Below are 20,281 nucleotides of genomic sequence, written 5' to 3' on the forward strand. Positions count from 1 at the left end.
ACTAAACATACATAATAGGTACCTACTAACATATTGAATTTGTTATAAAATATTTATTTACCCCACAATCCGATCTATTATTTTTAAAGTAATTATTATAACGAAGGAATAAACATACAATTAAAAAGAAAACACCAATACTATTTTATAATACGTAGTTTATTATTTTATATTATGTGTGAAGAAGCCCCTGGAGATTGGAGTTTATTTGGATTGAAATAACGATTTTCTGACTGGTAAAATCGTTCAATATTTTGTTTCATAATATCTATGCATGGAGTGTGTGATCGGGTGATCCCATTTGTATTATTAATTATTTAATTATATGGACAAAAGTAATTAATAAAAAAATATATATATAAAATAGCAAAAGAAATCAGTTATAGCAATAAATATGTAATGATCTATGAACATGCTATGATAAATTGTAAGATATTTCTTTGCCGACTTGTTTGATTGAAGTCATAGAAATGATAAATAAAATCAGGTTGAAATTAAATTATAACAATAATTATTGAAAGTAGTACTTACACTTCTGAATTTAAAAAACAAAGACATCTCAAAACTCAGGCAGACTTTTTGTTGATAACAATAGTTTATCAGCCACAGATCACTTTGTTCATAAAAACATGTCTCGATAACAAAAGCTGGGATAACTAAGTACTAACTATGGTATACTTAAAAGGAATTTAATTCAAATCGATTATTAAATGGCACAGCTCGATTTATATCATTGATGTTTTATTGCAACCAAAGGTGATGATTTCGCGACGTTTTTGACATAACTAAACAACTATTTACATTTGCAGACTTCCAAATTTTCACGCCTTTTCTTTATGTCGCAAAGAAAAACTTTGGCCGGGAGTGCAACGATAACGATATTAAAAACTACGACGATTTGTTGGGATATAAAACGTATTATCTATTCCGCGTACTTAATCATTTAAATAACAAGACTTTCAGTTATCTTAGTCTACATTTAAGGCTTTTCTTCAGCACTCCCAGCCTAAGACGGGTTGGCCGTACTGCGCATGGCTGTGTGTACGTCGCGTGGCGGGGTTACCAGCAAGTATCGTCCGGCGACCAGCTTACTCCAAGAGTCCACAGCTAGGCTCAAACTAATTTCAGCTATCCGACAAAGGGGTTCCTATTCCCACAGAGAGGGGACTTATCTTCAAATTACGCATGCGCGACGATATCGATCTAGTATCAGACCGTTTACTTTACACTGACACATTTTACCTTTTGTATTGGAACGTGTTTTTATTTTATTTTCACTGGATTTATCCCTTCTCGGGTAATAGACTTCGTCCAGCGCGAAAAGCAGCACGAAACATGTTTGCGCTTTCTTGTAGATTGTTTAAATTAATTATTTCGCTCGTTTTGGTGTTAGTGATATTTAGCGCGGAATACATTACTGCGGAAAATGTTGTTTTGCACAAAAATAGCAATATGATAAATATGGCGGGCCTACAGTTTGATTTCCACAAATTGGCCAAGAGACGGGACTTGGATCCGCAGACTTGCGTCGACAACTTTGACATACACCGTGACAAAATCATCAGGACTGAGGATTCCAGGGAAATGGGAGCCAAATATCTCAATGAAATAGATTTGGGCTCGAGAGATGAGTGCCTTAGGCTCTGTTGTGAAACGGAGTCTTGTGACGTGTTTGTTTTTGAAGAAAAGGTTTGTGAACAATATTGATACATAACATTATATTGTGCACATATTTATTAGTGTATCTATTAACTAGTAGGTAAATCATTTGGTAATTTAAATGTGTTGGCAAGAGCTTTCTAATCGGATAATAATACTTATGTACTCACGTATACGGAGATAATAATTAATGCTCTTCTAACCGAGTTTGTTTCTTGCAGAGTCCCGGATCTTGTTATCTATTCCACTGTGGACCTCCTGAGGATTTCAAATGCAAGTTTACTCGCCACACTAACTTTTCCAGTGCTGTTTTAGCAGTCAATAGGCACTTGGCAGAATTAGAAGACCAGATTAAATTGACGAAACACGAGCAAGACTTGGCCAGTCTCAGGTAAGATAATTAAATTAGGAACCATGTACGTCGTTAATAACCATAATTATTAATTTTGTCAGTCAATGGGTAGGGGTTAAAATAAAATGTACCTGATTAATATCTCTAATTTAAATCACATTGTATCATTGGAATTTGATGTTAAAATATGATTCTTTCTGATAATGTATCTGCCATTGATTAAATCAATTCCGGTAAATTTGTTATCTAGGATAAATAAATGAAAGGGTTTCATCTTCTGTAAATATTCCGCATGGAATTTATTATTACATTACCAACAAGAATTTAATAATTGAGGACCTTGATGGAAGAACAACTTAAATTGCCTTAAGTGGTTTTTTGGTCCTTGTCGTGTTTAGCAAGCTTCATAACCTGATTACCTGCCATCAAAAAATATTTCTATACATAGTCAAAAGAGCTCGCTATATTCATTTGATTTAAGTGGTTCTTCCATCTTAGATGATGCGGCCATTTTAGTAGTATTATAACCTCACTTTCACCTGTCAGATAGGTACTAAAGACGCGTTGAAACGATCCGAGTACGGTTCGAGTACACTCGTACGAGATAGCTTCATACTAATTACTCCTATACGAGCTACTCGGACAGCGTTCTACTCTTCCGAGCTAGCTCGTATAGGAGTAGTTTGTATGAAGCTGTCTCGTATGTCAAGTACACTCGGACCGTACTCGCTGTCGTTGATATTTTGACATTTATTAAATCATAAACCGACTTCATACAATACCAAGACGCCGTAGCAGACTTAGAGATAGTAATTATGAATGATTACTCTTTGAATAGAGAGCGATTATTATCCCTAAAAATAATCCTTTAAAACAGTTTTTGGAATAATTTATCACTATTTCCTACACATACATAGCTTACATTCTTTCCCTTTTTATTTAAAAAAACTATTTAATTTTTAAATATTCTGCCGGATCGGTGACAACTTAGTACGTTGGGTCATTTTTAAGGCTATATGATAATTATAATCTTTTTACAAGCATAAAAAAGTTTTTTTTTCATCTAGCAATAAAATGTTTCGAAATGTTTAATACTGAATATCTCAGAACAAGCTTTCGAGGGTTAAGTGGTTCTTCCACCAAGGTCCTCAATTGTGAATAAGTTATAAAATTATTATGCGTATATCTTGTTTCAATATATCTTTTATTTTAGAAAGCAAGCTCAAGATGCGTCAAGTACACCGAAGCCAATAACCGTACGCCCATTCATATCACGTTTGGAAACAGTACCTCCAATAACAGGTAACTAATTGTTGTTGACCCGAGAAATAAAGTGCATTAATTGAATATAGATAGCATTTTTTTCGGTCGAGTTAAAAAAATACACTATATCCGTTTAATTAAATTTTGAAGAGCGTGCAATTTTAGGTACTATCATGCAAGATTATAGTATCTACCTATTATATAAATGAGTTATAGTGAAATGGAATAAACCGTAATCTAGTTAGCCAAAACGGTGTTTAGCTGATTGACGATAAGCCTAGTTATTGTGTGGTGTGTTTTGATTAAGCATATTTTTTGCCTAAAAATAAAATAATTGTCAAATCGCACAAAGTCACACCGGTGTCGCGCTCGTATATAATAAGGAGACCTTTGCATTCGAATAAAAGGGCCTTTGTATTATGTTTATGAACGCCCCGAGTTAATGAGTCAAAGCGTGTCCGGTACACTTTTCCGTCGGCCACTACATTCTCAAGCCGCCGATACACATGTTTTTATGACCGCAGCTAGTTTTATGTTCTAATTTATATCGCGAAATTATGCGTTGACTCATTAGCTCTGGGCGTTCATAAACATAATACAAAGGCCCCTTTATTCGAATACAAAGGCCTCCTTATTATATACGAGCGCGACACCGGTGTCCCGTCTGAAACGGGGGTAAGACTTAGAATATTGTACCATTAATAAGATTATTTATTTCTGTAACGGATTCTTTAAATATAAATATTGTAACTTCCTTCGTTATGCTTTTATAGTAAAAATTTAAACGATCACAGAGTAAGGAACTATCACGGAGAAAGCTCAGTTTACCCTAAGTGTGCACTATTTTTGTCAGATAACCACTGCTTTCTATGTACCTATGTAGAAATTTCCGTTAGTACACTGTTTTGGCACCGTAAAGTCATATTATGGAAAATACGAGATATCAAAATGGTCACGCATGTTTCTACTTCTTCAGATATTGTCTAAACCTGATTCGCCACAGCTCTATTATTGATTTTGATTGTTATGAAAACCTTTTAGTATCCCGACGATGCAGCCGCTTCCAGTTCGAATGCCACTCGTCCCAGGAGTGCATTGCGATCTACAACGCGTGCGATGGGATACCCCAGTGCACCGACGGAAGCGACGAGGCGCCGGAGCTAGGATGCCCAGCGCTGACGACGTTACCGCCTCCACCGAACCTCCCGCCCAGAGAGATAATGCCACAGATTCCGCAAATGCCTCAGATACCACAGTACAATACGAATGAACAGGTGCAAAAGGTAAAATGTGCTATAATTTACGTAGTATTACTGCCCGTCTCTTAATTATTAATTCCGACGCCTATGTATTTATTGCTCACATTTTTCTTTAGCGAAATAATGAACACAAAGTTTTATTTTATAAATTTTGATTCAGACGTAGTCCAAAGGCTTGTACTGAAAATGGGAAATTTATTTTCTACTACGGTTCTAACAAAAGTTTTAGTTTAAATCCCAACGGGTAAAATGGATTAATCAAAAAAGTAACTGTCTTAGTTGTGAAAAACTGTAACTATACTCGAACAACATCTTCTTGGCTACGTGTTAAAACTGTGAATTAACAAGCTCCTCCCATTTAGTCGACAACAGCGTTTTCCGGTTTTTGTTTAAATCTTCTTGTTGGAGAGTATCTCATATCGCAAGCCCTCAAACTTGTAGGAGGTCATCACTGTGGTAGCCATGGTGTGATGGATGATGATGAAGAAGTCGAAGATGGATGCAGGAACGAGTTTTATTTGCGGTATAACGGTCGGCACAATAGTATGTTACAGTAGTTATGTTACAATACTTATGATAATGTTCCGAGGTCCAAATCTCGGTACAATGAGTTGTTGTGCGGGACGATACGTAGATTGAGATTCTAACAGACCGGGAACTTACATTCGAGTGACCTTTTCTATGAATTATTATTCGCTATTTATACAATCAAAATAATATTCTTTTTATTGAAATAATCGAGTCAGTTATTATATGGCGTTTGCGTCAATGGATGACTGACTAAGTGAAAAAACGGATATACGGAATTTATAATTGCGGCCAGCTCCTTACCGAGTTTGCTATATTTTGACACTACGAAAAATAGATTTTTAATTTGTAATTCTATATCTTTATAAACTTTTCTATCGCGAGGGTCTACGTAGCGTTACTAGAATGTTGTTGCAAACGTACACATCATTGTAAATACTACATATTGTGAAGAAAATTCAATAATGAACTGTCTGATTTATTTTCAGGAAACTCCAGTCCAACATCCTCCAGCTTTCATGCGCCCAATGGGGTCAGTCGAAGGTCCCCCATGGCCTCGTCGTCTCGATCTATCGTCATTGAATAATCCTATACCCCATATCAAACAGTACAACGGTGAGAATTTTATGAATTATTATAATATTTTAAATAAAGGAAAATAAAGCTTAGCCCAGACCAGTTATTCTCAACCTTTTTGTTTGGCGGAACCATTGTTACATTTTCTATAAACTCGAGGAACCGCTACCTGTCCGACAAATATTAAGGCCCAAATAGAATATTATTATAAAATTTACACGTAAAGCTGTAGGCAGTGAATGATATTATACTGAATAAGGTGCCGCTTTGCAGCCCTTAAAATAGATAAAAATCCTGAATTTCACTATTTTTAGTCTCATATGCGCAGGCGAAAATTTTGATGGTATAGTTATTTTCACACACCCACCTTTTTACAAAGGATAAACCAATTAACTTACATTTAACAATAAATAATGGAGTACCTAATACATTATTTCTGTGCTATAACTATAACGTTATGGTACACATTTCAACAGTTTTACTAAAATACAATGAACAGTGCATAATAAACGATGACTTTCATTACCTTAACTGGATTCCTTGATTTTGACATTAAACTTTAAAATAATTGTTTTTTGAAAATTCTCGCGGAACTCTGATTGGGAATTACTGTTCCAGACCATTATAATATGTATTGTGCCCACATACACGTTATAGGTTTGTAAACTACTAATAAAATACACGTGCACAATCATTTGTCTGAACTAAACACAGATGTAAATATTGCAACAAAAATAAATATATTTTAGAGAGTCCACATCGTACAAAAATATGCGCGATTTTATAAAAACAACATTCCGACAGATTTCATTTCTGATAAAACCGTAAATACTTCCATCTTATCATTAGAACATCGATTATACGAGAAAAATTATCGCATATACATATTTTTTGTAACCAGTAAAACCGACTTAATACGGCACATCAAACCTAATATGACTTCAGCCAGGGGTTCCCCGAAATTTTACGAAATATATTATGAAGGAGTCCTCCAACCAAAAAAGGTTAGGAATCTATGGGTTAGGCTTAGACTGTTACAGTGATATTGTAAACTAACTTTCCACTAACAAAATGATAATTAATAACATAACATCATTCTGAACTTTTTCTTTTGATTCTTTACAGAAAATATTGGTGCTTCTCATATATTTAACCACAAAGGAGGGCTACAGGTTACAGAGACGGACAGGTAAAAATAATATTATTACAAATCATGAAATAATAGTTTTAATATCAGTTTAGAAGACTCGATACTAAGCGATTATTCAAAATTTACTTTGAATCGTAAAAGCAGAAATAAAATTTATATACATTATACCAACCCACATTGTTTATTCATTATTTCACTTAAATTACAACACCAAATGTAATTATTGTCTATTATTGTCTATTATATAAAGTCTGTAATTATTACTATAACTAATGTTTACACATATTAATATATTAAGTACTAGCGATGCACTTAAAAATAAAAAAATATTTTCTGCACAAAAATAATATTTGAAATTAACTAAACATTATTCCGTTTATTCTGATTTTTTCATATTAATTCGAATATTATGTTTGCCGTGTGTTAGGTACTATCTATATATATATACATACTGCACGTACTAATTATATCTGTATTATTATGTATTATGGTTATAGTTTATTATATTTTTTTAGTTTAGACCAGGGTTTCCAAAACTTTTTATGCAATGGAACACTTCGCAAACCCAGAATTTTTTAGGTCTGGTAATTCCTACTAGTAAAAATTTAAAAAAATATATTAAAACACATTATTTTTAAATATAAAACTATAAATTATAATATAAACATAAAAATATGAATAAATAAAGCACTTAATGACTTTGATGATTTTGAGGGCACAATATTGGCAAGTTGCATTCTAATATCTGGTGTGGCGTCGAGGCTGTTCCTGCACTTTGACTTCGTTGCAGCATAAAAAGAAAATCCCGCTTCGCATAAATAGGCTGTATAAAACGGCAGTAACACAATAATAGCTTGTTTTTTAATACTCTTCTTTAATTTTACTTATTTTACTTCTACTTGGTAGAAGATCTTTAAATGTGTTGCAGTGTATAAAACCTTTCCAAATAATTGTTGCGGAACACCTATTCAGGTTCGGCGGAACACTAATGTTCCGCGGAACACAGTTTGGGAAACCCTGGTTTAGACCATTCAAGAGGTTATATTCACCATTGCTTGATATTAAAACATAACCTTATAGATATATGGTCAAAAGTATGATATCCTCTTTTACAGTGTTGCAGCTGGTCAATATGAGTATAAGGCATTGCCATACGATGCCCTTCCCGAAAACGGATGGCCCCATAGACCCTGGCCTCAGCAACAATCAGGTAATCTAACATAAATGAAACAACCTATAACCAACGTTCCCTCTAAGGGCTAAGACACACGGCGCAGCAAATTTGCGCGAAGTCTTGCGTTGCGGCAACGCAGTCTGCGTTGATTTACTGAGCCGTGTGTCTTGACCCGAAGATGTGAGTAAAAGTTGTCCGCACAAAATCTCCGCGCACAGAAATGTTATAGAAAGTAGTATGCGATACTAGATTTGCCTAAGCCCCTAAATACTAGACTAAACAATTACTAACATTTTATTAGATCCACAACATTTTGCACATTCTTTAGAGACTCATTTCTTATAGGGCGTATGTCATCATGTTATTCCATTTTAGTCTTAACACATTTTATTCGAAGATTCCAATGTATAAAAAAAAATATGCTCCGCGAAGAAAGTGTAAATCTACCTGCAATATAGTGTCAGAATTGTTAGTAATATTTGATAGAATTGTCGAAAATAACATCCTCTGGTAATGTCCGAGAATGTGCTCCGAAAGGGAAGAGATACTCAAGTCGATCCAACCAGCTGTTGGGACGATCGGGCCGTCCGGTTTGGTCACAAGAAAGGTCAACTATAATGATTTAAAAAAAATGCGGCGTCTTATTTCAGACACGAAGATCTCTTCATATAGTTGCACCAATTATGAAAATTAATCAGAATCATTTATTTTTGTCAATTCTCCATGCTCCTCTCTCCCATGGGCACACGTTGATTAAATTACGTTTCAGTAAACTCAGTCAAAGCATACTTAAGTGCTTGGCGACCTCAGTCTTGGGTATCGACTCCTGAGACATTCCCAGGTACAAACACCTATTGATGCTTTACATCCAAACATAGGCTCGATTAAGACCGAATGTGGAGCGGGGCGGGTGGTTTGGAGGGAACTATTTATATTGACATTCGTCAATTTAACTGCTCTAACTTTGTCCTGTGTAAGTAACGGTAGAACATGAAAATAAAGACGTAGATAATTTGATATCTTTGAAGTGTGATATAACTAGGACATTTGAAAGCAGTCACTATCCTAAACAGTGAGATGCATGAAAATGACAAATGTGTGTCACTACTTACCGATACCTCCCTACTATTATAAATATTGTTTCAGATCAAACAAATGGTAACGACGGGGCTCCGCTGTATCGAGTTGATATTGAACCTCAGAATAGTTGGAAGCAGCAGCAGACTCCCGTTCAGAACAGTCCCCTGCAGCAGAGAATGCAAAATCTTGAGAACCAGCTGCCACCTCAGCGGATGCAAACCGACAAGCTGCAAGTCATACCGAACATGTTCCAAGACAGAGAAAAAATGTGGGCAGTACCACAGATGCAAAATGTGCAGGTAATACGGTTTTTCAGTAATTCATTAGGTTAATTCTGTATGTGCTTTATTCCTTCCTAAGTTATATTCCCACATTAATATATTTTTTTAATTAGTTATAATACGAGTTTTTTTATTACATTTGTATTTCAAATAGTGTGGAAGCACACGCCACGTGGTAAGGAATAGAGATTTTAATGCTGCTCTCTCCGTGGTAACATAATGGCCATGTTTCCATCTCACATTTTGGAGGCTAGAATCCTGCATCTAGCAAAAATTGGAAATTGTTTATGCAATATGTGTTTGATCCAAGGAAACCAGATGGTTCAGGCAATTTTGGCGAATAGTAAGTCATAGCAAAAATGGTATTTTAATGTAACTCCTTAATAGAGATCATTCATCAAATGATAATTTACTTGTTTTTAATTTTCATCGTTAACACGCCATTTTTCTATGAAACAAACAATGGGTACCAACCTTCACCGATTTTTAAAGTTTGTATGAAAATAATTACTAGACAATGTGGTTCCATTTTTGTTTCACTTTCTCCCTTCTCTGTAGAAGAAAGTTGTCTTTAAGATCTTTGGATGAAACCAATAAAATAATTTTTTCAAATTGGTTTCCTGTAAAGTTGAAAAATATTACGATACCTTTGGGGTGAAGTGTGTGTGTGGGGATGAGGATTACTGATGATGACGAGTGGAGTATGAATGGAGACTGAAGACTTGTAGTTGCTGATGGAGATGGCGAGACTTATTACCAAATTGACAAGTGCAGATTACATAGCGTCGCTATAGGATTGGTTTCCCGAATATCCGTTTTTGTCGAGATCGACCTCTTAATGCAGAATGTTTTTTGTATCTAATTGGATGAGAACCATCCCTTTCTTTAAATTACTTTGTAATGGTAATGAATACAGCATTCATATGCGTATTTAAATATAGGATTATGAAATTTGTTTTTCGTCTCCTGAACATTTGGTCTATTCGGGAAACCAATCCTACAGCGACGATAGGTACAATAAAGTCAATAATATAAGATATAAAAACTAGTGAGATATGTAGCCCGAGGCTTGGCGATACTGAGTGGCTAATATTAAGTGACTGGTACACGATCTTCATTCAATCGTGATAGCATATTTATTGAACCCCTCACGATTGAATAATGCTGACACTGAGTATCCCATGCCTACGGTGAGAAATGCATTTTAACATAATAAATATTAATAAATATTACTGAGGTAAAAGTTTATATTTGCAAATGGTGATAAGATTCGTGTGAAATTTATATACTAAAAATGTGCGCACTACACAATCTTATTTTTTGTCATTAACGTTTCTCACTAATTAAGCACCAACCGATACGCTGACGACCTGTGAAAAAATGCATATAAAAATAATTAAATAATATTTTGCAATCGATTCGTATGTCACGGATTCTGCTAACAATGCTTGTTCTTACAGGACTCGTTGATCGCCACATATCTATTGGAAGATTTCCAACTATTGAATAGTAATGTGGTAGAAATTTGATGTTAATATATATTATAATACATATGAATTCTTATTTTTGTAGCATGATGTCCAGCCAATGTACACGCAAACCAAGATAATGCCCTCGATGGAAGTGGGTTACACAAAACCGAAGACAGATAAACAGCACCAAACGCATGTCCCTGAAAAAAATTTAAATGATTCCGATTCTGATACCGACGAAGAGACAGATGATAATTCTGATGAGAACACGGATGTGCAACAGAAAGAGAAAACAGATGATGCCTCCCAAAAGAGCAAAAACAAGGACAGAAGCAATAAAAAACATAGTGCAAATAAAATAAAGAAGAAACATTTGAAAGTTGACCAGGAACAAAACGAAGAAGAGGACAATACAGACAAGGAAGATATAGAGAAAGTAAAAGTTCCTATGCCACATGAATCTATCTTGATGGGGAAAACATTTGAAGATGATGTACATGACGGTGCAGCAGAAAGACCTCCTGGAGCAATACTTCTGCTAACAGTCGGTTTGTGAATTTTGATTATTTAATGAAAACGATGGATGTGTACTAACAGATTAATAAGATAGAAACGAAAGCCAGTCCCCACCAGTTTTTGCTTATAACGGTTGGGCCATAAAGTGCAATAAATAATCAGAATGAGTAAAAAACCCTTTCTCTCCCGACATTACATTAACTTACTGTCAGTCTGTCTACTTCCAACAAATTAAAATAACATCAACGTAGGCAGAGGGTTTATTACTGGTTATATAACACACATACATTCATGTAAGATTAATTGTAATTCAGCAAACCCCTTATAGATATTGGTCATATTGTGTATCCAAGTCTAGGTCCTATATCTGTGGAACTTTGTAACAAGGGTTAATGATTTAACATCATGGAAGTAAGTTGAGATAAATAAATACATTTAAAAAAATCATTATGAACCATACAATGTGGTTCTGTTATTCTATTGCGATTTTAGGATTCTGTATGTAGTATTGTGTCATTATGTTACTCTATTTATTTCTTTCATTGTTTTTAATGGCCAGAGTTAGATATTTTGTGTTGTTCATGTGTTATTTTGTTGTTTAGTAGTTTGTGAGGTTTTTGGAAGTCAATTTCATGATTATGTTATCTGCACAGGGCTCCGAGAGCTCATCGTTACTTTTATAGTATTCGGCAGTCTTTAATGACATGATAAATACATTACGTTACGAAAAAGTTTAGAGATGACCTAGGTAATTAATTTAGATGTGAACCCATTTAACTAATAGTCCTCTCTTAAGACTTTTAAGATATTTCAAGTCCTTAGAAGTAAATATTTTTAATAGAATAAACGATAATAAAAATAAATAAAGCATATGCATGTATATGACTGTTGGGTGAAAAAGGAAACATAAATTAATATAATGCACGCTCCCTCTCTGTCATGTTTTGTTAGCTACAATAATTTAGTTTTAGGTTTAGGAAATCAGTTATTGTCGTTCTGAACATGGCTTTCAACATACATAAATAAAATTTGCAGAGATCTTGACACCGCTTGTAATCAAGATAATTGATATTTTGATTTAAAACACAAAAACAGATTGCCAAAATTAACGCAATTTGTGAAGCGGTTCAAAAATGTAAAAACCACTAGGTACTTAATTTCATCGTAATTAGATAGGATGCATTTGGCTCAATCGGTAAAGCACATTGATGCATATCCAGTGGATGCAGGTTTGCGTCCTACTGGGCATCGTATTTTTATCAAAAATATTTTTTCTAGTAGGTATAAAATATATCTGAGGTGTTTTAAAACTAATATGAATGTTCAATAAAGAATGTAAAATCTTGTGAATTATTTGTTGAATAAAAAAAATAGTTTAAATAACTTTATTATCGTAGAATTTAAGAAAAATTTGTTTTAAAACCATTATAATGGAATTCTACAACGTAAACCCCAATTCAATTATCCTTTACACTGCCAGCCAAATTTTACTAATTAGGTACCTCCGAATAAAATAAATCATGTGAAAAATATGAAATATGAAAATGATAAAAAATTATGAAACCTTACCAAATTGACACGTTTCTCCATTATTTCGTCAACATTTTTACACTAAAATAATACATATTGTTTTTAAAATATACATGAATTACTACTAACCTTGCTATGATGTCGACAAGATCTCGCGAGTTAATTCGCTTATGGCTTGACAGTATATAAAAACTTTGGCGAATAAACTCGCTCTTGGCACATATAGAGTAAAATTGATTAAAAGGTTGACTCATTTATTCTTTATTTATTGTAGGAGTCTGCATGACGAGTATAATGGTTGTCTTGCTGGGTTGCCGTCTCAAAATGGCGCGAAGGAGGATGCGACGGTCAGGGAAATCTCCATTTGCACACGACGCCGACTACTTAGTGAACGGAATGTATTTATAAAGGAAACGACACTTTAAGATAACAATTTGATCTTCAATGTATGGAAGTAACGCTTTAAGCTATAATACTCCTTCAAAACAAGGTACGTTTCTGAGAGAAGTCGAGAATTTCTTGATCTGAATTTAATTCAGTAGCAAGTAATCTACAAGCAAACCATTAAAGAATAATTAACCTACTGGTATAATTATTATAACTTGTTCATGAAATTCGTTCTGAAGTGTCAAAAGTTGGAATTACTTTTCATAAATTATGAAATGGTATGAAATGCTATCAATCTTTCCGTAGGTATAATGTGTGTTAAATATTATAATATTGAAATAAATTGTATCCTAGGATACAATATTATCATAATTATTTTAAGTTGTTTAATTCTCTCCAATTCAGCTATTCTAACCCACTTTTAGTTAAATATCTATAAAATGAATATTATAATATAATAAGACAGTTACATATAAGAAGTGGTTTTCTACTGTTGACAAGTTTTAGTTGATCAATTTTGTCTAAGTTTAATTTCCATTAAAATAACTAGTTAAAAAAAAAATTGCCTTTACTATTTCTTCTGCATTTATATGTGAGACTTGTAAAATGAAAAATACTAGAAAAAATAGTCAAGATTGTTATATACATACTTCTTATACAATACTATTATCATACATTTAAGTTTCGCAGTACCAATATAATATAAATGTAGCCCATCACAAGAATATTTATAGTTTTTGATGTTTTTGAAATGCCACTTGTGGCATAAATGATCATAATTTCTATTAGTCATAAGAAAATAAATTATCTTTGACAGGGCCTCAATAGTGTTTTAAATGTATTAATACTAATACCTCTATGGCAAAAGTAAGCCTCGATATACTACTTGGTATCAATGAAGAAAACTAATGAAGAGACCATTACAATATCAACATTCAAAATTAATATGGGGACTTGGAGAAGAATATTATTTTTAGGATGATGTTTTCAAAGATAGTACCTAATAGTAATAAAATCACTTGTAAGTGAGTGAGTTGAAAAATCAAAGAGAGTCAGAGTCAACTTGCTTGGTGATTTCCATAAAATATCAAAGGTAAGAGTTGGTCCGTTGTCTTTGGACAATGTAGAAACAATGCGAGGAATTTTCAATTAAGTATTCACCAAATTGATTTGTTCTCATTGATTGAAGCAAAATGGTGAATATAGCCGAATTGTATATAATATTTTATTTTGTTTAAGTGTTTAGTGATATATGTATTAAAATTATTAATTTCAGTGCGTTATCAGAGGATGGGAGCATAGATAAATATTTTACGCTATTATTAATTTTTTGTAGGTTAATTGTTTCCTCTATTTTGAAAATAACGAGTTATATTTATCATTCTAATTAAAAATATCAACTTTGTAATCAGAAAACCACCTGTATGTATAAAATTATTACAGTTTACGAAAAACATAACATAGAGAAAATTTAAATGCATAATATACAAAATATATTTCTTGTATAGAGAAGCCTTGCAAATGGATATTGTTACATGTAAAATTAATGGGCTATATTTTCAAAATGACAATTGGTGACATTCCACTGTGTTATGAATGTATGAAATTTTATCTAATTGTGATATACCTAAATTGCAAGGAAAAACAAGTAAAAAAATGTTAGTTTTATATTATTGTACCCTACTATATTTTTATTTGTGTATTGCATGATTTTTATTTCCTCAGAAGCTTTATTAAACTTATTAGCATTTTTAATTGGCAATAGAAAATGTCTATATTATATTTTATTTATAATGTAAAAAGAGTTACTATGTATACACTATTCTGTGCGAACTATATTTATATATATATTATTGTGAAATTGTTAATTTTTTTAAATAAATTGTTTATAATAAATTATCTTGTATTTATTTTTAATACTAACTCATCCCATATTTTATAGAAAACTGGAAGATCCCACCTTTTTTTAATAATCTGTAAGAAAACAAATTATTAAAACTCCTGTACACATGCATAGATTTACTGGCACCAGTAGTGTGTAAATTAAGCTATCGCGATAATAACTGTTTACATGCAAACAAGCTGACTGTCTCGCCAATTTCATTCTTCAAGTGTAAGCGAGACGCACTGTTGTCATTGTATGGTACTATTTGATAGGTTATGAAAATTGGTAAACATCAAAATACTCTGCGTAGTGTAGTTTGTATTTTTTCCAGCAGGTTCGCCACTATCAAGTTGCAACTATTGAGCGAAAATTCACTAAACTTTTTTGATTCATGCATCCAGTCTCGCAACATACACAATATTACATTTGCATTCTATTGTTATGGTCGCTACAATACGTACTGCCGGCAGTAAATCCATGCACGTGTAATCGAGCTATTATGTTTTAAAAATGAAGGAAGCGTGTTGATCAATTGAATTAATCGTTACATTTAGATATTTTGATAAATAAGACAGAACTCAAAAATGTCTGTTATCATAAAAGGTGTTCCACCAAATTAAAGTCGCTAGGTATTTAACATTGATTAAGTAGATCATTTTTAGAAATTTTTCATTTTTTTTTTTAGAAATAACAAGACATTCAAATAATAATACTAAAGAAATATTTATTATTTGTACAAGAGGAAACTTAATAAACTTAACTTTCATGATAAATATTACCATAATGATATGTAATAACAAGATGGGATCCTTCAAAAATTCACATTAGTTATGTTTTTTTTTTTTTTTTTAAATTATTGTACATTTTGACTACTTAATCTGCAAACCGGCTAACTCCATTACTCCATTTGGGCAAATTGTTCAGGAAGGACAAAAAACTTAATAATTTAACCTTCGAGCGGAATTTAACAATTCCATAAATACACTTGGATTTCTTTTTACAAATATGCTGCACTATGAATTAATACACTATTTTAGCTTCCCTTTTATGTATAAAGAAAATTTATTTAAAGAGTGGAGTTGTTCCATTTACGGTATTGGAAATTTGGCACCTGCAGTTGACTGTTTTGTGTGAAGCGTTTTATTTATAGGTTTAGTATTTAAAAATTTTGTGTGAGCATAGAAAACATGCTTTATAACAAAATGCCATCAAAATCTCATTTTTGGTTAAAATTGCAGTTGGCTGGTTTACAGATTAACCAGTTGATTTATCTGATTTAAAAAAAAAAAAATTAATGACACTTTAAAATGTAAATTATCAATATATTGACTCAAATTGCAAGCTTCATATTTTTCCGGCAGGCGTCTTCAGTAGGCAGAACTCTGAACTAAAGCAAAAAGGTCCCCAGGGATCTATCTCAGCCGAAGCTTTGACCAAAGGCCACCGCGCGCTGTCAAGAAAGATCCCGGCAATAAGGTTCTTGTTAGAATTTTCTATCGACTCTATTACAAAGCGATTTAGTAGATTTCCGGGGTCTAAACCCAAATTGTCTATCTGAGATTGGGCAGTTCTCCGACAAAGTGGGACTCTATCCTGCTGCTCATCAATCTCTCTGAAATTTTTCCCATTATTGGGAGCATAATAGCATTCACCTAAACCATCACAGTAGTTTTGTCAGCTTGGTCTATAAATGTAGAAAGACAAAAAAAAAAATACTATACTTACATTTATAACCACACCCATGCAGATTCCAAGCTCACTAGAAATACCACCATCATCGGCAACCGTGGCACCCATCCGCATCCGTTCAACCAACTTGGAGTCGCATGGAGGTCAAGGCTGTATTCTGTGAGGACCAAATGTCGTTTGTTTAACGCGTGCGTGCTACCTGTGCTCCTGTATGGTTGTGAGACATGGCATCTTACTAAGCTTCAAGAGTCTCGGCTTTTGAGCTTTGAGAATCGATGTCTCTGCCGAATCTTAGAGGTACATTGGTACGACCGCGTTACAAACACCCGAGTTCGTGAGCAGACACAACAGCCTTCGGTGATTGAAGTTATCACGAAGAGACGATTTACGTGGCTGGGACACGTATTCCGGATGCCGCCAAAGAGTGCGGCACTTCGTACCCTTGTGGCACAGCCTCAAGGGTTCCGTCGCCGTGGCCTGCCCTCCCTCAACCTGCAGCGATGCTACAAAAGCGACCTACGTGCTGCAGGTCTGACATGGCAGGAGGCGCAGGAGTTGGCGATGGACCGAGGGAAGTGGCGCCAACTTGTGCTTGCCCTATGCCCCAATGTTGGGACGTGACAGGGTGGAAGAAGAAGTAGACATTTAAAACACATTAGAATTAAAGGGTTTATTCTGACAGTAATTATCTGTACATTTCATAATAATATGAATATGACTGAATCGAAATGGTTACGGTTTTTCCCAAATGTGGGCGATAATGATGTGAAGTTTACTACTAATGGAACCTGTAATATCTTACAGCTACTTTAAACAGTAGTCCATTCCTGCTCTTCACATTCATATAATATTTAGGCTACGTTGTTTAGAAAAAAATTTCTTCTAAATTTGGTCGATTCTAATAGGGTATCCATGGAAATAAGCCGAACCGAATCGTTTATGACGGTCTCACCTTATGCCGGAACCGTTTATTGCCATAATAAAACTTGTCGAGTGTTCACCCACTTGTCTGCGAATTTGTATATACGGGTGCCGCCGTGTTCCATTATGCTCCATTCAAATAACGGTGTTTGTACATGCGCGTCTATTTGAAACAAGTATTCCTTATATTAAAAGAGAAAAATATTTTTTCTCTATGGTCAGTTTTTGATGTCTATGGGCACTTAACTGTCAAATAAATGATAATTTTTCAGATTTTGCCGCTAGATATCCCTAGTGGTCTATATATTTTGAACTCGCTATCACATTTACTTTCATATTATTTCTTTTATTTTTCGATTAATACTACATTATGGCCGGATAATCCGAATGCCGAATAAACGTTATTGAATAAATAATCATTACAATATAAACAAATGAAAGTAAATGGTTATCGTGATAGTATACCTACCTACCATATAATTATTATGCATAAATCGATTCCAGCATGTGAATTGAGTTGTTCAAAATATTATATTACTTATATTTATTTGATTTTCATGAATCTGCGTCTGATGTGTATTTACTAACGAGACTCTTAAATTTGAAAGCGTCGCCGCTTTTACGAGATTTGCGGCATTGTAGATTAGCTTTATCTACGAAAGCAAAGTTTAGTACCTATAAATAAAGCAATCATGATTGAATAAAATGAAGCACCAATTATAGGATCAATTGTAAAATAGATAATACCATTAGACAAAAATCAAAATAATTCACCGAATCATAATGAAATATGGAAGAAAACAAGTACCTATGATAATTATCAACAAACGCGGGCTGTCAGTTGCGATCTGTCAAAAATGGACTCTGCCGAATTTAGCAATCGGTTCGCTAAACTCATGGTAGAGGGGCATTAGGTGTTCGGGTTCGGCGAGATGCTTATGTACAAAATTTCCATGAACGGAATTATACGTTTTGCACGCCATCTGGCGTAAAATCGCATTCGAAAATATTGCATGAGCAGGGTATAAGTTCTTTACCATAAGACAGTACATACCAAAAATGTGTATGAATACATATTATAACGAGTAAATGGTTTTGTATGTGGTTTGGATAAATATGACAAAAAACAAAGGGTAATATTGTGGACACATTAATTTTTATTACAAATATGTTATTATCTTGTTATACACAATTTTAGCAGAAATAAATAATCGCAAATAATATGAAGTAGTATGTAAATATAACATCTTAATAACTATGATTAAGTCACTTACTCGATGAATGAAATATTTTAAATTTAACAATTAGAGATAACCTTTTATTAACAAAACAAGGGTAAATGAAATTTCAATATTCATTGCAATTCAGTATGAAAAGAAAATAGAAAATAAACGAAGATGTATATAGTTAGTTCTATGTAATATCTGTACCCAAGAGCCAGTGTATGTTATCTCCAAAACGAATAATTTCAGAAACGCAACTTATGATTTTTCACACTATTATTATATGGACTTATCACCAGTGGCGAAGAGTGGAGGTAGGCTGTTAAGATCCACCATAAATAATACACACTAAACTTTGTCAGTCATACGTATTTGTTTTCATTTTAATAAGACTACAATTTACAGATGGTGTTGGTTAGTTTTTAAATTTCAATTAAACCCTGCGAAAACCAAGCGATAATAGATAATAGTGAAAAAATACTCGTCTATCTATAAAATATCTAAAATTATGCAATTAAATCATACATAACTTTGGATATTTTATAGATAAAATAATAATTTTTACCTATTATAGTTTGGTTTAGGTAGGGCTTAATGAATTTTAAAAAAATAACCAACAATATGTGTAGTATGTATTTTTAATCCAACGAAGTATGAATGAAAAAGTATGCACAATTTTATTGTATCGCCCAAAGTATACTAATAGGCCATCCATGGACTGAAACCGTATGCGGTTTCGAACCGTGTGCCGTACTAAATCTTATCTTTTCTGTTCGTGGAAATATATTTTCACAAAGTATATTATAAGCATCTGATCGTATCTGTTTATACAATACACTTACACTTACAAATTTAGTGAAAATATATTATCATGAACAAAAATCATAAGTTTAGTATGGCACACGGATCTAAACCGCATACGGTTTCAGTCCATGGATGGCCTCTAAGACTATTATGGTTTGGTTAAGGCAGGGTTTAATTGAATTCTAAAAACTAAACACTACTGTAAATTGTAGTATTAGTTCAATAAAAACAAATACGTATGACTAACAAAGTTTAATGTGCACAATTTATGCCGGATCTTAACAGCCCACCTCCACCCTTCGCAACTGCTTATCGCTTTATAATTTTGGTAATTTTAGGTTTCTATTATTAATAGACTCAACAGGTGAAATTGTCTCTGAAAGATAATATTATGATACTTCACACACAGCGGTACAGATATTATATTCTCAAATAGATTATTTTTTTATAAATTAACTATGATTTGATCAAAGCAGATCAATAGGTAAATATTTTTAAACAAATTACCAGATTATAATTGTGAAATAATTGA

General features: G+C 33.4%; 2 protein-coding genes across 2 annotated transcripts in view; one reads left to right on the forward strand and one right to left on the reverse strand.

Annotated features, from left to right (window-relative positions):
* LOC147078380 (protein phosphatase 1 regulatory subunit 14B) overlaps positions 1-1,115 on the reverse strand; it is a 104,604-nt gene extending 103,489 nt beyond the window's left edge. Inside the window, exon 1 of the mRNA XM_085959051.1 lies at positions 532-1,115. Within this exon, the coding sequence (XP_085815177.1) occupies positions 532-558 (27 nt within the window). The 5' untranslated portion in view covers positions 559-1,115. The remainder of the gene's footprint in view (positions 1-531) is intronic.
* A 90-nt stretch (positions 1,116-1,205) lies between these two features.
* On the forward strand, positions 1,206-13,596 carry LOC147078382 (uncharacterized). Its single transcript, XM_085956935.1, has 10 exons — positions 1,206-1,689; positions 1,881-2,050; positions 3,225-3,313; positions 4,316-4,557; positions 5,550-5,676; positions 6,763-6,826; positions 7,903-7,997; positions 9,108-9,340; positions 10,895-11,342; positions 13,115-13,596. The coding sequence occupies exons 1-10, from the start codon at positions 1,336-1,338 to the stop codon at positions 13,246-13,248; spliced, it is 1,956 nt and encodes a 651-aa protein (XP_085813061.1). The 5' UTR covers positions 1,206-1,335; the 3' UTR covers positions 13,249-13,596.
* The last annotated feature ends 6,685 nt before the right edge of the window (positions 13,597-20,281 follow it).

This window comes from Rhyacophila brunnea, unplaced genomic scaffold, assembly GCF_057557595.1.
Source record: "Rhyacophila brunnea isolate RB1 unplaced genomic scaffold, BYU_Rbru_1.0 scaffold_11, whole genome shotgun sequence".
In the NCBI taxonomy this organism is placed as follows: Eukaryota; Metazoa; Arthropoda; class Insecta; order Trichoptera; family Rhyacophilidae; genus Rhyacophila; species Rhyacophila brunnea.